A 17341-nucleotide genomic window follows, 5' to 3' on the forward strand; every position below is an offset into this window, starting at 1 on the left:
TTGAGGAATCGCTATCAGCGAATATGCAATTTGCGATGTCGGTAATTGCGATTTCCGCAAAAACTGCGATGCAGATTGCGATTCCGCTAAATTATTCGCAAACTGAGCTTTCCGCAAAATTGCTAATCGCTAACTTAGCGATTCGCTCCTTTTTGCGGCGGACACCTCTCCTACATAGATGCAGTCGGTTTTGCGATCGCAAACACCAAGATTCTTGCGATTCGCAGTGTTTGCGATCGCAAAAGTGTTTCCTACATATGGCCCATTGTCATTTACAGTGTCAATAGCTCTAACTCTGACAAATGCGAGACCTCCTGCATTGCAAATGCTTGTTTTTCATCGGCACGGGCGCATTACGTTTTTAGGCCGTGTGTTAGATGAATGCACTTTAATAGCTATTTGCACAGACAAGGCATATACCTTTATGTCTATGCTATTGTGCTTTACCCAATTGGTGGTGTAACACGATCTTAAAAAGCACTTGTTCTATTAATAGTTAATAAATCGTGATCTGGGCTCCATCGTCTAACTACATGGAAGCTCCTGACAAATTAATTTTCATCAAGTAGTGCATTAGTCGTCTTTTAACATGTTCAGTTACTTTTACGGACGTCATTCTGATTCACCTCATATTACCACTTATAAAAAGTGCAATATGAATTACCACAGTCTCGGTGTGTACTTTCGGTTGTCTTTCCCCTTCAGCCATTAAATTAACTGTGTTTTTCATAGTTTGCCACTGTATTGATGCGCTGTCCATCAAGGCCATAGATTTTTGAAGATGCTCCATTGTCTAGATTCTTTTACAATTAAGTTTTAGAGATGGGGCTTGAAGTAGTCCTTTTGTTCAACTGCAGATGCGACATGACTGTAGCGTGTAATTGATATCCAGAACATATTTTTGATGTATTTTGTTTGCTGACACAATAACTTTTGAATTGCTAATGTTTCCTTTTTTTGTTTAGTGCTTACATTTATGGTGACTTAACCGCTCATAATGAGACCGTGCTGAACACTAATAGTTCTCTTTTTTTATTTGTTTTACTCTGCTGTCTTGGTAACATTTTTGTATAACATTGTGTCATAAAGAGAAGTACACACAAAGGCTTTCTTAAAGATGCAAGGCTTTCTGCCAGAAGTGTTTTACTATGTAGTATTTTGGTGCGTATAGCTTTTACGTTTTTGTCTTGCAATACAAACTTCATCTTCTGTAACCAATCTTCATAACACCTTATTTAAGGGTGCAGCTTGGGTCTGGTAATGCAGTTTGACCATTACAGGGTGCTGCTTCCATCTTCCATATCCTTGTAATCCAATGTGTTGCTTCGTGATTTTGATTTTGCATTTAGGAGAGATCTGACAAGTCAACCAACCATTATCAGTCATTTCTCCAAACAAAAGCCTGATATATAGGCTTTGCTGATGATTGCCACCCGCTATCTCATTCGAAAGTTGGATAATCTCCGATTTTATCAAATCAAAGCACTCGTCACTTTCCCGTTCCTGGTCGTTGTCAGCACCTTGCACTTTACCCCTGAGCCCTAGAGGAAGGAGAGGAGGGGCAGTGTACGCCAGAAAAGACCGACGGAGGTCACGCGGCGCGGGAGAAAGCACTTGTCACTTTCCCGTTCCTGGTCATTGTCAGCACCTTGCACTTTATCCCTGAGCCCTAGAGGAAGGAGTGGAGGGGCAGTGGACACCAGAAAAGACCTGCGGAGGTCCCGCGGCGCGGGAGAAAGCACTCGTCACTTTCCTGTTCCTGGTCATTGTCAGCACCTTGCACTTTATCCCTGAGCCCTAGAGGAAGGAGTGGAGGGGCAGTGGACACCAGAAAAGACCTGCGGAGGTCCCGCGGCGCGGGAGAAAGCACTCGTCACTTTCCTGTTCCTGGTCATTGTCAGCACCTTGCACTTTACCCCTGAGCCCTATAGGAAGTAGAGGAGGGGCAGTGGATGCCAGTAAAGACCGGTGGAGGACCCGCGGCGCGGGACGCACACGCGGGTGGGCCCGTCCTTGCCGGTCATTGCCAGGAAAAGGCAGGGCCACCCCCCTTACACCTACTTGCCAGACTGGGCGATATACCATCTATAACCCAAAAAGGTACTGTGTCAAGTGACTTATTTCTTCCATCTGGACCCACATATACTGAAGCAAGAACTTATTAGTCTAAGCCCGCCCGAGACCGAGTTCGGTGGAGGTCGGCCTGGGCCACAGTATTGACATTTCATTTCGTACCTGGATAGCATTGGTGGTAATCAAGTGACCAGTGTTGTACTTGTATATGCAAACTTGCTTGCGCGGAGGGATTACAATTAAGTATGAGTAGGTGAAAATCCCTCACTGGGTGGGGAGTAGTGGGGACTTTAGATGCGTTTTTAACGAGGGCAGAGTCAGAGCTTATTCATGAAATACAGCTCACGGAGCATAGGCTCTCTCTAGAACCTCAATACCCCCCAGTCTGCCCTGTAGTAAGTTCCCACATAGCAAACAGTACTCAGAGCAGTAGTTTACCTACTACTTCAATGCCTCAGTCAACAGCGGCAGATACAGAGGACACTGCTACATCTAAGGTTTTAGATACCAGTAATAAAAGGCCCAGGCTGAATGTGACCACTAGAGGCCAAAAGGCGAAATCCACTGATTGCGATAGTTTTACTCCCCCAACCAAAAGAAGAAGGGGCAGGGTATTAACCAACAAAGACAAATTGCAAAAGGTCAGGCTCATAAGATTAAGCCCGTGGAAAAGGTACTCCACCAGGAGCAGATTACAACCCCGAGTGCCCAAGACCGTCTAGGCTTACAGGTAGACAACGGGCAGGAGGAATTTTGGGAAAAACTTGAATCTACCGTAGGTACCCTGCTTAACCTACTGAAACTAATGCTTACACAAATTGAAAGCAGGATGCTTATATTAGAGAATTTAGCAAACACTACCACCACGGTGTGCAACTGCAGTCATCAACCGGCACAATCTAGTACAATAAGAGCCATGCCAGGTAGCCATCTCGTAGATAATCGTGAGAGGGGGACTGTCCATCAGCAGCAGACACAATCAAACTTGATTAGCCCAAAAGCCCCAATAAGGACAGACCAGCTGGGTGAAAGCGAACCACATTCATCCCAAAATACATTCCAGGTAACTCATATTAGACAGGGTATCTCACAAGGGAGAGGGGAGGCGGCAAACGATTCCACGCAGACTGTCTCAAGGAAGGACATTCAAACACAAGGAGGTAAAGATAAGCCCCTAAATTTGACAGAACATGTAACCTCGAGACGGGAAGGGTTTTTTAAACTAGGAATTTGTATCTCCCCACGGACGCAACTTTATATACTGTTGTTCTAGCGAATGTCCCCCCATTACCAACAGGTGAAGTGGAGCATTGGACAACATTGAGAAACAAGTCCCTTCACTTTTTAGGGATAAGGACGGGACTTACTAATACATTATTTGCAGAGTTCAAGATGGCTAGAAGAATTGCATGGTTAGGTAGATCTAGCAAATCTATGCCTGGAGATTGTATAGTCTTAACATTTAGATCACCTAAAACGATTCAAACTATATTGGAGAGAGCCGGTTCTAGACCTATCACTCCCAGGGGGATAAATATCCTACCTCTGGGCTTCTTTTACCAACCACCCTGGTGCCCACAATACCCCACAGAGATAGAGCACCCGTTTGGGGCGGTTCATCAAAGATTCTCCATCCCGACTGGTAATCGATTTGATGTTTTTAGCTCCTTGGGTGATATTGACTGACTGACTCTTGGTGATCACTGTTTGCCCGAGAATGCTGGGACAGTAACGGCCAATGGTGTGGATATTTTAGCATTGGAGAGTCAATCGGAGTCAAGCGACCCGGGATGTGATGTTAGTACGCAGCAAAGAGTAGAGGGTGAACAAGTGTGGGGTCCAGATCCCGGAAATGAGGTGTCTTCCTCTATAAACCGGAACCCCCCAGTACAAATGCTAAAACCGACCTGCTCTGGTGAGATTAATAATTGTAGGCCTGCACCATCCCCACTCATACAGATTAGCGATGTGCCCTCCTTTGATATCATTTCATGGAATATTGCAGGGTTGCGGTCAAAAATAGATAACCCAGCATGGTATGAATCCATTCAAGATAGAGACATTATAGTCTTACAGGAAACCTGGTCTAGTGATTCATTCCATATTAATGGTTTTAAAAATTTTAATACACCGGCCGTGAAGGGCCTTGGGGGAAGGCTAAAGGGTGGCCTGTGTATGTATATTTTCCAATAAACTAGCAATCAGTAAAATACAGTTATTTCTGGCGAACTGTTTTTATCAGATAATCAAATTGTTTTTAAGTACGGATTTATGTGTAGTTTTTGTAAATTATTATAATAATATTATTCCAGTTGAACTCTGCCAGGTGTTAAAAAACCTGAGTGGGGATCTAAATGCGATCTGTAATGTTAAATCAGCAGATGTAATGATAATAATGATGGGTGATTTTAACTGCGCAGTGTGCCCCGTTGAGGATAATAGATTATGTGGCCATGTGTGTGAAGAAGACACCCATATGACCAATTTTTTTCATACGGCGGCGGGGGAGTTGTTTAATGAATTTTTAGATATAAATGAATTAGGTTTTGTAAATGAGCTTTTGGAGCCCCCAGTAATAATGCTCTATTCCTACAACGGTAGGGGTTTTTCCACAATTCACTACATTTTAGTTTCATACAATTATGCTTCTAGACTACTTTGTTTTGAGGTTGGCGAGAATCCCTTGAGCGATCATTTTCCACTACTCCTGAGGTTACATTGCCCTCAAATAAGGCTAACAGGAATAATAAGGATAGAGAGGCTACGGACGAAATTAAACTAGATAAAACTAATGGTTATACACTAAAATGGTCAAAAGTGGACCCTGTAGTAATAACTAGATCTCTTGTGATAAATTGTAAATCAGCCATTGAGGTATGCCTATCTGAGATAGCCCCTAGTGCAAGTATTGTAGCATCCTACGTTGAAGTATCGAACACGCTTAGGGAGTTATTATTAACACAACACCCTAAGAAAAATAAGGACCCGGGCTGGTTTAATTCAAGATGTACCCAAGCATACTCTAATTTGAAAGCTGAATTACATAAGCAACCTAGAATAACGAGTAATATTAGATTGGCAAGAATGGAATATAGACAGGCAATAAAGGAAAGAAAGAATACCTTGAGAGATGAAGCATGGGAAACCCTACATACAGCAGCCGTATTGAAAGATAGTGCAGCTTTCTGGGGGGCCGTGAAGACACCATTCCTAACCACTCAGGATGGCCCATCAATAACAATTGCTATCTCGGAGGAGGAATGGATTGGGTATTTCAGGTATATAATGGCACTGATATTTCCTGTACTGTATCTGACGATAATTTAGAGAGTAATTATCATAACGCCGACTTAAAATTCCCTCTAGTTGAAGTGAATAGAGCTTTACATTTGAGCAACATCGGAAAAGCGCCTGGGCCTGACGGCATCCCTCTAGACTTGTTTAAATCGAACACTCCGTTATGGGGGCCTATTATAACGCAGTTCATTAATGCCAGCTGCCAAACTCAATTGCCCAAGACTTGGGGAGTGTCAATAGTAGTTCCTATTTTTAAAAAAGGGGACCGCCATAACCCGGGTTGCTATAGACCAATCTCCTTATTAGATTCCATGGTTAAAGTGGTGGTCCGCTTGATTTTAGAGCACCTGCAGAATTGGGCAGAAGAAAACCATATTTAACAGACTTACAATATGGCTTGCGCAAGGGGCTCGGAACAACAGAACAGTGTTTAAATCTGGCCCTGCTTATAGGAAAGTACACCAAGGCAAAAAAAGGGTAGATTGTATATGGCTTTCTTATACTTAACCGCGGCCTATGACTCTGTGAAGCATGCACGACTGTGGGAGGTTCTCGAGGACCTGAGAGTAGACCCCCAAATTATTGCTTTTCTAAGAAACCTTTATAGCAGGGCGTCAGCTAGTGTACGCTTTGGACGAGGGGGGGAACGTACGGCTACCTTTCCTGTCAGAAGGGAGGTGAGACAGGGTTGTGTGCTGGCCCCTTTTCTTTTTAATTTGTATAATAATGGTTTAGGGTAAGCATTAGTAAGAACTACACATGAACTCCCCAAGTTGCAGGCCGACCAATCCCGGCACTTCTTTATCGGATGACGCAGTTTTGTTGGCAAGAACCCAAATTGCTCTCCAAAGGGTCCTTAATGGATTTTCTATTTTTTTGAAGGATTTAGGCCTTAACATTAACATTTCTAGAACATATATAATGAGAAGTGGCCAAGGGACCATGAGAGCACAAGATATTTTCGTAAAGGGACAGAAGCTAATTACAACTAAGAACTTTTCATATTTGGATGTATTGTTCAATCAAAACGAATCATGGGTTCAAACAATAACCGCAAAAAAATTGTTGTTTATCCGGTCATCCAATGCCTTGGCAACGTTTTCTAAGAAATTAGGTCGGAAACCCTCTGGGGAGTTGATTCAAATTTATAAAGCAAAGTGCATTACATCAGCAATGTATGGAGCCGGGGTGTGGGGCCTAGCAAATACCACGCAGACAGCAACAGATGATTAGAGATTATCTGAAAAAAAGTGACATGAGAAGGTAAGTAAATGCATTCTCAAAAGGTCGAGTCGAAAAGATAAAACAAAGTAATGTAGCGAAGATGTTCCTGTAAGGGGAGAACATATATGCGAGTTAGGTAAAATGGAAAATGTACAACAGTCAAAGGTAAATAATTAATAGTCTAGTCTTAAAAAATTATAATAATCGCATTCAGTGATGGATATAACATTAAGGTGAACTTAAGGTAAAGAATAAACCTTTGGGGTAAAGGGTGGGAGGGATAATGTTAGCCTCCGAGTCTTTAATGAAATCCAGATTCTCTAGTCATGTTAATAGGAGAATCGCAATTTCATTACAAGACCGGAGGCTACCATTATGCATGTTTTTAGCCGTGTAATACGACATCAGACATATGAGTAATTGGTTTACAGTAATGTTGAGCAAATGTAGTAGCATTAGACCAGTCTGCGGCTTTTAAAATGTCTTCTAACTTACCTCCAGACCAAAAAGATTTGCTGGCCATAGCGCCCCTGATAGAATGAGCTTGGAACAACTTCAAGTCAATGCCAGCTAGCCTCATAGCTATTTTGACCCATCTAGAGATGGAAGTAGAGGAAATGGCTTTGTGTGGTTTAACAAAGGAGATAAATAGTTCGTTAGTATCTGGAGGGCGAAGGTGATTCGTTCTGCGGTCATACTCCTTCATACAGTCGACTATGCAAAGTTTTTTGCATGAGTCGAAGCGTGGATAGAAAATGGAGTCGGACATAGTCTTAGTTCTTTTAAAGAGTTCGAATTTGACTCCAAACATGTTGTAGGACCTAAATGAGATTTTGAGGGTTTTCACGTCAGAAACTCTCCGATATGAAATTAGGCAAAGTAGAGTGGCCAGTTTGATAGAGAGGTTTTTCCTATTAAGGTGAATGTTGTCTGACCAGTTAGAAAAGAGATCAAGGATTAGATTAACATCCAAGAGATTCTGGTATCTGGGTTTTGGAGGATTCCTGATTCTGATGCTTTTGAGGACTCTACAGATAATAGGGTTTTTACCAACCGTCTTACCATTGACGAGAGAATGGCCTGCGGAGATAGCGGACCTGTAACAATTAATAGATATATAGCTGAGGCCTCGATCAAATTGTTCAATGAGAAAGTTGACTATGTCAGCGATAGGTGCTTCCACGGGATCCAGGTTCCATTCCATGCACCGACGTGACCATGCTTTCCAAATGCTGTTATATCTGTAATGTGTGCCGGGGGTCCATGATTCTCCGAGAAGAGTTGCAGCAGATGACAAAGGTTTTGAGAGTAGGTTGGATCTCCTGACACTCTCCAGGCAAGAAGGTTCAAAGTTCCTGTCTGAACTAATGGGTAAATTAGACCGTCTGCGTCTGTAAGAAGGTCCGGTAGGGAAGGAATTAGGAAGGGGAGGTCGTAAGCTAGTTCCAAGGCAGTGGGGAACCATGCTTGAGATGGCCAGAAGGGGGTAATTATGACTATGCAGCATTGTTGATGTCTCACCTTCTGAAGAACTCTCTGGATCATTGAGAAGGGGGGAAAGGCATAAGCGTTGCTCCCCTTTCAACACTGAAGGAAAGCGTTGACCGCTAGAGCACCCGGGTCGGGCATCCAGCTGAAGTAGTTCTTCAATTGGAAAGTCAATCTGCTGGCAAAGAGATCTAAGTGAAAAGAACCCCAAAAATTGTTGAGGGAGTTGAATATTGAAACATTTAGTTTCCAGTCGCTGCGGTCTAGGAGGAATCTCGAATTCCAATCTGCAGAAATATTGGTTTTTCCTGGGAGATATTCGGCTTTCAGGGTGACCTTGTGTTCCAGGCAGAACATCCAAAGCTTTATGGCTAAATTAGAGAGATCCGCAGATTTCGTGCCTCCCAGACGATTTATATAAGCAACCGCGGACATATTGTCAATTTTTAGAATTACTGATCTGCCTTGAAGAGAATGTTTGAGGCTCATCAGAGCATAGAGTCCGGCTGTGAGTTCTAGGTAATTTATATGGTGGAAGGATTCTTCTTGAGACCAAACGCCACCAGTATTCTGGTTTAGGAGACATGCTCCCCAACCATGAAGGCTCACGTCTGATTACAGAATGAATTCTGGTGCGGAGCCAAAATTGCTCTGCCATTCCAGGCATCCAGGTTTTCTAGCCACCAGGTGAGTTGCGCTGTGGCTTCTTGATCGAGAGAAATGAGATCTCAGTACCAAAATCCTGATCTTAAGGCTTTCTCTTTTACTCTTTCAAGGTCTCGGTAATTGAGAGGGCCCGGGAAGATAGCTTGGATAGAAGAGGAAAGGAGACCGAGAAGTCTGGCGAGTTCTCTTAGGGATAGGCTGTCTTGTTTCAAGACATGTCTTATCTCCTTCCTGATTTTTGAGATTTTTTTGGGTGGGAGGAAAAGAAGACAGTTTGAGGTATCTATGGTGAAGCCTAGAAACTCCAGGGATTGGGAGGGGGTTAGGATCGATTTCTCTCCGTTTATAATGAAGCCTAGGTTCTCAAGAAGATCTATTACAAATTTCAAGTCTCGAATGAGTTGAGACTGGTCCTGGGAAAGGATGAGGATGTCGTGCAGATATATGATTAAACAAATGCCCTTTTCTCTTATTGAGGAAGCGATTGATCTCATTACCTTGGTGAAGCACCAAGGGGCTGAGGAGAGACCGAAGGGGAGTGCTTGGAACTGGAAAAGGTGGTTCTTCTACATAAATTGGAGAAAGGGTTGATGATGTTTGGCCATAGGTAAGCGTCTTTTAGGTCTAACTTGACTAGCCAGTCGTCTTTCAGAAGAAGGTCTCTGAGAAGATGGATACCTTCCATCTTGAAATGTCTGTAGACAAGGAACTTGTTGAGTTCCCTTAAATTTATAACAGGTCTCCAACCCTTGTCTTTCTTTTTGACAAGGAAGAGAGTGCATAAAAAGGTAAGGGTTTCTATGGGAACTTCTAGAATTGCACCTTTCTCGAGCATAGAGTGAATCTCTTCTTCTATTATTTTCTCCTGTTCTAGGGAGAGGGGGATATCCCTGGGGAAAGAAGATTGAAACGGGGTCTGAGTAAAATCTATTGTAAACCCCTTCACAGTATTTAGGAACCAAGGGTCTCGAGTAATCAATTCCCAGTTCTGATAGAAAAATGTTAATCTGCCTCCGACCTTGTGAGAAAGATGGGGGGGGGGAAGGCAAAAGTTGTACTCACTCTGGGAGGTGTTGTCGTTGGAGATTCCTTTTGCTCTGAATCCTCTTGAGCGTGTGTTTCTTCCTCTTTGAGGGTAGAATTGAGGAGTATTGGAGGGTTGGTAGCCTCTGCAGAATCCTCTTGACCTTGGATAGGGCCTACGATTAAAGCGGCCGGAAGAGAGCCCCTTCTTCCAGCCCTGCCAAAAAGGTTGTTGTTGAAGACTCTTCTCATGTTTAGGTGTGTCTTGTCCAAGGCTGTAAATGTCAGGACGTACTTTCCGAGTGTCTTGATGAGGTCCTCTCCAAAAAGCAAGCCTTTAGGATTGACAGAGGGTTCTTTATTAGCAAGGTCGCCCAATTTAGGACTGATTTTAGTGAGGACGACTCTTCTTCTCTCAGAATTTAAGCTTGCGTTGGTGTTGCCCAATAGGATCAGTGCCCTCTGTGACCAACCTCTAATTGCTTCGGTGTCTAGGGGTGTGCCATTGTTGTGGCTCTCTTCTGCTGAGTCAATGATCCTTGCCAAAGGGCCCAGAATATCGTGTACGCGGTCCTGGCAACCTTCAAGGGACCTTTCCATTCCTTTTCTGGGATCTCTTCCAAGTTTAAAAAGATGTTTAATAAGTTCTGGATCGAGATTGCGGGTTTGGCAGACTTTATCGTCAATGCAGGGTCTAGAGCATTCTGCTCTGAGTAGGTTACGTGTATCTCTCTCCAAATTATTTCTAATCCATTTCTTAATGAATTGGCTGACATGGTCCTGTGGGTACCATTCAGAACTGCGAGGGTGTCTTAGATTGAGGGGAGAGAACATTTCTTCTCCTGTGGGGTCTAGAATAACGTCTTTGGAAGTCGATGGAAGATCTTCTTCTAAAAAATGATCGTAAAAATCTTCATCATCGTTATCTAGGTCCAAGACAAATTCATCAAAAGGCTCAGAGCCATCATCGTGTAATGAGTCATCATCATCTTGTATCAATTTATGTTGAGCACTAGGATAGTTTGTGCCGTTGTGGACACCCATAAATTGTGTGCCGCTAAGGACACCTTTATAAATTGTGCCGCTAAGGACACCCGATGAAGTTGAGGTGCGGTGACCTCACGATAAATTAGTGGAGTTTAGAACTCCTGAAGTGCTCTTGGGGGTATTATGCTCGATGTGTTTATTCTTTTTTAGTCTTTTCCCCCTTATTTCGATGAGATCGTCAGAAGGATTATTAGGGTTTTCGCTGGATTCATCCACCAAGATAGGGGGTGATCTTTTGGGTGGTATCACCTTGGATAAGGTTTCCAGCATGCAGGATCTCATCTCATTATGGATGATGCTCTTGAAGGCCTGGTTATCCATACTGGGAATAGGTGCGCTAGCGTCATCAGAGTCTAAGTCAGGCATAACTTAAATTAAAGTAATGGAATAGAAGTAGCGTAAAGCTTTTAATATATATATATATTTTAAGGTAGAGGGATGACACCCAATGTTAACTCTATTTGCTTCCCTTTTTTTTCTTTTTTTTAATTATATATTATGGTGGTAAATCAATGATTCTTTTGATAAAGATTTTTTTTTTTAATAAATATTTCAAGTGGAGAGAGAACAAAATGAAAATGCTAAAGGGCTTTTTTTCTTTTTTTTATATATAATTCTAGAGTTGCCAGTATTATAAAGGGGTTTTAAATAGGAGGGCTGGTAAATGGTAAATGGAAAGGTTACCAGCTGATCCTGAGACGCCAGCAACTGACAGAGGGCTCGAGCGTTGGATCAGCTGGTCAAACGGGGAAATTGTTGGTTTTGATGAAAGGTCCGTGGCAACGCGTCTGTGCGACGCGCGCGTTGCCAGGGTATCTTTCTCTAATATTTTTGGATGCGAAGCGGGCCATGCGCGAGAGAGCGGTGGGGGAAGAGAGAATCGGCGCCGGTCTCCGTAAATTGGAGACCGGTGGGGGAACTCTTAAGAAAACATGAAACACGGGACGCCGCGAGTGAGGGGTAGAAGCCATTGAGGAAGAAGTACGCGGTTAAATCAGATGCGCATCCATTCGACAAACATTTGGCAAATTAAGCGAACATGGGACGCGAGATGGTGCGAGTGAGGGGAAGAAGCCGGTGGAGGCAGAGGTACGTTATTAAATCAAAAGCGCATGCTTTCAAAATGTAGCATAACGTTAAATATAGTGTAAAATCAATGGAAAGAGACAGTTAGAATAATTAAAATGAAGTAAAAGGCATGATCTCATAAATAAGATTTACTTAATACACAGAGTATGGTATTATCAAATGAGAAGAAAGCGAATGAACTTATCTGCTTGGAGCCGCATTCAAAAGATGCTGTTTCCTAGGAGCTCATGCCTTTTACTTGTTTTGAATATTCTATTGTGGAACACTTATCTTGTATGCGGCTGCTTGGAGACGTATTAAAAGTTATATGCATAATGGTAGCCTCCGGTCTTGAAATGAAATTCATAACAGTCGAATAAAGCTTTCTTGATTGATTGATTGAAATCAAAGTTGTTACATCTTTATGTATACGCTTCACTTTATCTAAAACCTTCTTTAATGTCTTGTACTTGGTATTCAAGTGAAAACCAAAATTCCCATTTAAATATTTCAGGAAATTGCTAGTCTTATTACAATCATGCTCCTTTATAGGTATTATGCTACTTACTCTAAGCACCGACACCTTTAACTCTCACTACGTACAATGCAGTTTGTAAACGCCTTTTCGGCTTCACTGCAGCATTGCTCTTCCTTCAGAGGGCTCTACAAGGAAAGTAGTGATAGTGACTTGGAAAGATGTTGATTCTCAAATGAGCATAAAACCACCTCTTTTCCCTAAAATATAATTATCCTCTAAAACGTTAGGGTACGTTCTCTTTTGCGCTTTGCTTTAAAAATGAGCCTCTACCCTTTATGCTCCCTTGCATCCCTGTAGACGATGTACATGTGCTACTCATTTTCATAGTTTACACATTTATTTAATACTATGGATTGAATAGATATAGAGCATGTGTGGTATTTAATATTGATGCCTCCTTACTTAAATCATCTAATTTATTTCTATCCATTTTTGTTTATACTGTTGAATAAATGTATTTATCTTATCAATCTGCTCTATTTTGTTTTCTACGCTGGTATTAAACCTTACAACATGTCACAGAGCTTATTTGGTTATTGCTTGGTCTGCTTTATAAATGTTAGATCTTTTCACAGGCATTTTACTTTTGTATTACCATACGATTATGTAATGTGCTGAAAAAAATGCTAAATAGCTGCATGGCACAATACCTTTCCCCCGAAGCATTCTTTTTAGGTCTCATCTGCCAAACAACGCAAACTGCCTACTTGCAAAATACCTAGTGTGGGGTTGCCAAGAAACTAGTGGGTTTAGAACCCACCCATTGCGTACCATTTGTTGGATTCATTGACACTCTTATTATCTTGCTTCTTTTTCGGTTGCTTTCCTTGTCTTATCTTATCTATCGTGTTTGTTCCTCCCCTGGAGCATAGCTTCTTTACCATCTTTTTGCTTGTCTGAATTGAATTCTTTAACTGATTACTATTAAGGACATCCTTTTTAGGTTGAGCATTTAAGACCTCTTGTATATATACTTTAGTATATACTTATGTGCATGTACTGACTTGTCTGCTTCCGCCTAGGGGCTTTTCTTCTGTTCAACTGCCTCTATTTAACAATCTTGATTAAAAACGACCAGCAGAGGTCAGTAAAATACCAGAATGACTTTAGCATTCTCTAGATTCCAGTCCATTAAACATTGTCTTCCACAAGTACCCGTAGACAATAATATTTTTTTTCAAATCTTGTATTTTCAGTGATATGACCACAGAAGGCCCTGATTTTATATTAAAAACAGAGCTTTGGACTATACCATTTCCCGCTGAAAGGCTATATTTCTCTCCATGTGTTCCTATACCTGGCGTGTCACGCAGTTTGGTGCTTACTTTCCCTCCATGTTAAAGAACAGTAGATGTTTCAGCACCCAGGCTAATGTGCTGCATAGATAAATACATATAAGATCCCAAAGGCGAGACCAATTGCATTGCAAATGCTTTTTTTTTTTTTTTTTTTTTTTTTTTTTTTTTAAAAACCTTTATTTCGGTAGATGCACAATACACAGCGTCTGCCTACAACCCCTCGGGGCCGGCCGCTATGACATTGGAAAACATAGAACAATAATGTCAGGATAAGAAAAGGTTTAATTTTATGGTGTAGTCGAGTACGATGTAGTGAACATCGAAAGGAGTCGAAGCTAATCACTGACCAGGAGAGACATCACTGTTCACGGAGCACCCAGAAGGAGGCGTTATATAGGAAGGCATTGGTAAGGAAACAGGTGGCCACCATCCAGGAACTAAGAGCATACACTATACCACAGAATGATAGAACACAATAAACTCCCTACTAACACTGAACCCCGACTCCGAAGAAACAAGGAAACATAAAAGAGAAAGAAACCGAAGAGGCAGAGAGAAAGAAAGAGAAAGAGGGCCATAGAGACGAAGAAGACATAGAACACATCCCATCCCCCCACCCTGCATACCAGCGGAAGGCCACGGCCCACCCCCCCCCAATAGGCATGCCTGTCGCCCCAAATGAACCCCAAGTAGGAAAGAGAGTCTGGAGAGTGGGAAATAACCTCCCAGTCTCCGACTCCCAGAGAAGGCAGGAGGAGGAATTTTCACATACTCCCGGTCACCACAGCCCCTTAAGCGTCCCCCACCCTGAATATCATCAGCACAACTGAAGTAGCAAGCAAGACGGCAGGTGGGGAGACTCCATTCCAAATGTGCGAGTAAAGCAGACAATTAGCAGTCCCGTCCTAGTCCCCGCCCGCCAATACGTACAGCAGACTAAAGGGAATCGCCCAGCCCCGGCCCGATCCTAAGCGGCCCCACAGATCCACCCCCGCAAGAAACAGTAGCAAATTACACACATGCGGCACAACCGATACATAAACAGATATTCTAGTCCGGGTCATGCCAGGCGGTCAGGCAGGATCATCAAGGGTGGCAACTTCAACCCTGGCCTGAACGCGGAGACCCCACCAAACATGGCCGCCGCAGGGAGTGTACCTCAGGCAGAACAAAGGAGCAAGATGGCCGCTCCCGGCAACGATGACGCAGAGGGAGAAGAAGCGAAAGTTCCCAGTCATAGACCATCACCACATCGATAGTGACAAACACAGTTTTCCCCACAGAACGGCTCACACTCCGGCGATGTTGAGGCAGACATGGCAACACTTGCAGAGGCAGAGTCTCGGCTTGTAAAGTGGAAGGGAGCTTTGTATCTGCAACTTTGTCCTTAAAAGAACCCTCGACACTGTAACCAGGGAGAGGACGTTCCACAGTATCCCCCTGTCGCCAATTTGTATCCGCCTCGAAGGGAATGAGAGGCCTTGGGGGGTCAGACAACCGCAGTAGTTCCCTGGGTGGCATAGCGGCATCGATCTTCCGCTCCAGTTCTCGAGTGCGTTGGCACCATGTCGCCCGCAAGTCCCCCAGGGCTAGAAGGATATCACCATAGGTCAGGTCTGCTCCCTGCTTCAGCATGCCGACAGTATGTAAAGGCGCCACCGGGACACCCTCCAGCTCGACAGTAGGCAGGGAAGCTTGCGTCAGGGATATGGCGGCTTCCGCCTTTCCGGCGAGGTAGACCGGCACCGGTACCAGTTTTGCCGTTAGCCCACCTCGGAGGGGTGAGGGCGACTCCACGGGATGGAGGAACAGTAGTTAAGGCAAGAGGGGTTACTGCTCGCTAGACGGGGCTCACACGATGGGAGAGCCCTCGGCTGTGTTGCAATGCGGGTGGTGGGCGCCCTCAAACGGATACCGCTCTGACCGCTGGTGGGAGGACAAAGGAAGATACGCCAGCCCGGACCCAATCGTACCGGAATTCTCTCCGTCGCGAAGAAGGCTCCGCCGGGCCGCCCACTCCACGTCCGGTCACATTTCCCCAGGCGCCGGTCCAGTCCCAGGTCGTCTCACCGTACGTGATAAGCGGTGTCCGGTGGCGGTGGTCGGGCCAGATTGCGTGGGCAAAGTCCAAAGTCGGCAAACTCTATGAATCCTCGACCAAAAAAGCCGGCGGGAACATCGGAGGAATGCGGAAAGTATCAGCGCATTCGTGGTTACATTTGCTCGCGCCGTAGGCAGGATTAAAGATCAGGATGTCATGCAAACAGCAGACGGGCTGCGGAGCCGGGAGCTCAGACGTCCTGTCCGTCCGCCATCTTGGCTCCTCCCCGCATTGCAAATGCTTGTTTGCTATATGCTCAATGTGCGAGTAGAAAGACAAATGTGGGTCTGCCGTGTAACCAGAAAATACAAGTAGTACTCTAATTGGGTCAAGCTCCATGTAGTAATGGATGCATACATGTTTCTTGTTGCAAATTGTATAGTATTATTGTTTTTCACATTGTGTTGTCAGGGTTTTTTAAGCGTTCCACAGTAGGATGCATGTTTTTGCAATGATTGGAATTTACCGTGAAGTATTTAGCGATGACTCCAGGTTATGATTTAATTGATGCAGCAAGAAGAATAGTTTCAATGAAAGCTTGATTTTGATACTGCATTTCATTTCTCTTACTTGTGTCTTATACAAGATCTTCGCTTCATTGTGATTTCAGAAGGAACAAAGAAACATGGAACAAAAATACGCAGATGTGTGGTGCCCAGAAAAGAAAGTGACCCAACTGCAACAGATGCGCAGCTTCCAACAGTGGGCAGACGGCTCTTCGTACAAAGGACATTTTGAAGTTGATGTAAAACTGGGACATGGAGAATTTATTTGGGCCAACGGTGAGGTAAGTGACTACTAACTGTACAATTTAAAAGACAAATATGGAGGGAGCGTCATGATCAGGTATAATTGAATTACTTTGATGTTATGTATAGCATTAGTGTTAATACCCAAGTCTAAATCTGGTTATCCACAACTATTACATCACAGCAATGACAATCAAAAGATGATTCTCAATGATGTGCCATTGTCGGGAAGCATTCACCTCCCAAGCCTTCCCCTTGTCTTGCCAGGCTGTCCAGACCCTGGAGTGGCGGATGACATTCTGGTGTCTTGCCCACCTTCTCCAGTCCCTCTCAAGTCTTCGCAGATCAGAGGGAGGCCAAGGAATATGGGGTGGCACCTAGTGTCTCCCACTGCTGACTTTGCTGTCTGCACCACTCAAAGCCTCTTTTGAGATTATTGGTGACATGGTATTTCAGTACATGCTGGCAATGGCTGTTACAGGGCCTCAACCAGTGTGGCTTTGAATATCCCCTGCCACTCTGAGAGTGCAGAGGGCTTTGGGTTGGCAGTGGGTGAGAAGGCCCATATGATGGTGAGGGAGAGTGAGGGTTGTTGGAGGGATTTTGAGAGAGGGGATCCAGTGAAATCCTGTTCCAGATCCTAGGTTTTTTTATGAGGAATGCTTGCTCCTTTGTCATCTCTTTGTGTGTGTTCTGGGTTTACATCCTTCCCAAGTGAGTTCTGAGTGGTGCGGTGTTGACTTGAAATTATTTTTTTTTCTTCAAGGTA

The 17341-nt window shown here is 43.8% G+C and overlaps 1 protein-coding gene across 2 annotated transcripts in view; it reads left to right on the forward strand.

Annotated features, from left to right (window-relative positions):
* The window catches only part of ANKMY1 (ankyrin repeat and MYND domain containing 1), a 588784-nt gene that overhangs the window by 98065 nt on the left and 473378 nt on the right, over positions 1–17341 (forward strand). For both annotated transcript variants that reach the window (XM_085634115.1, XM_085634116.1), the window contains exon 3: positions 16434–16610. In XM_085634115.1, coding sequence (XP_085490241.1) covers positions 16434–16610 — 177 coding nt within the window. The remainder of the gene's footprint in view (positions 1–16433; positions 16611–17341) is intronic.

The sequence above is a fragment of the Triturus cristatus genome, chromosome 11, assembly GCF_964204655.1.
Source record: "Triturus cristatus chromosome 11, aTriCri1.1, whole genome shotgun sequence".
NCBI classification, from domain to species: domain Eukaryota; kingdom Metazoa; phylum Chordata; class Amphibia; order Caudata; family Salamandridae; genus Triturus; species Triturus cristatus.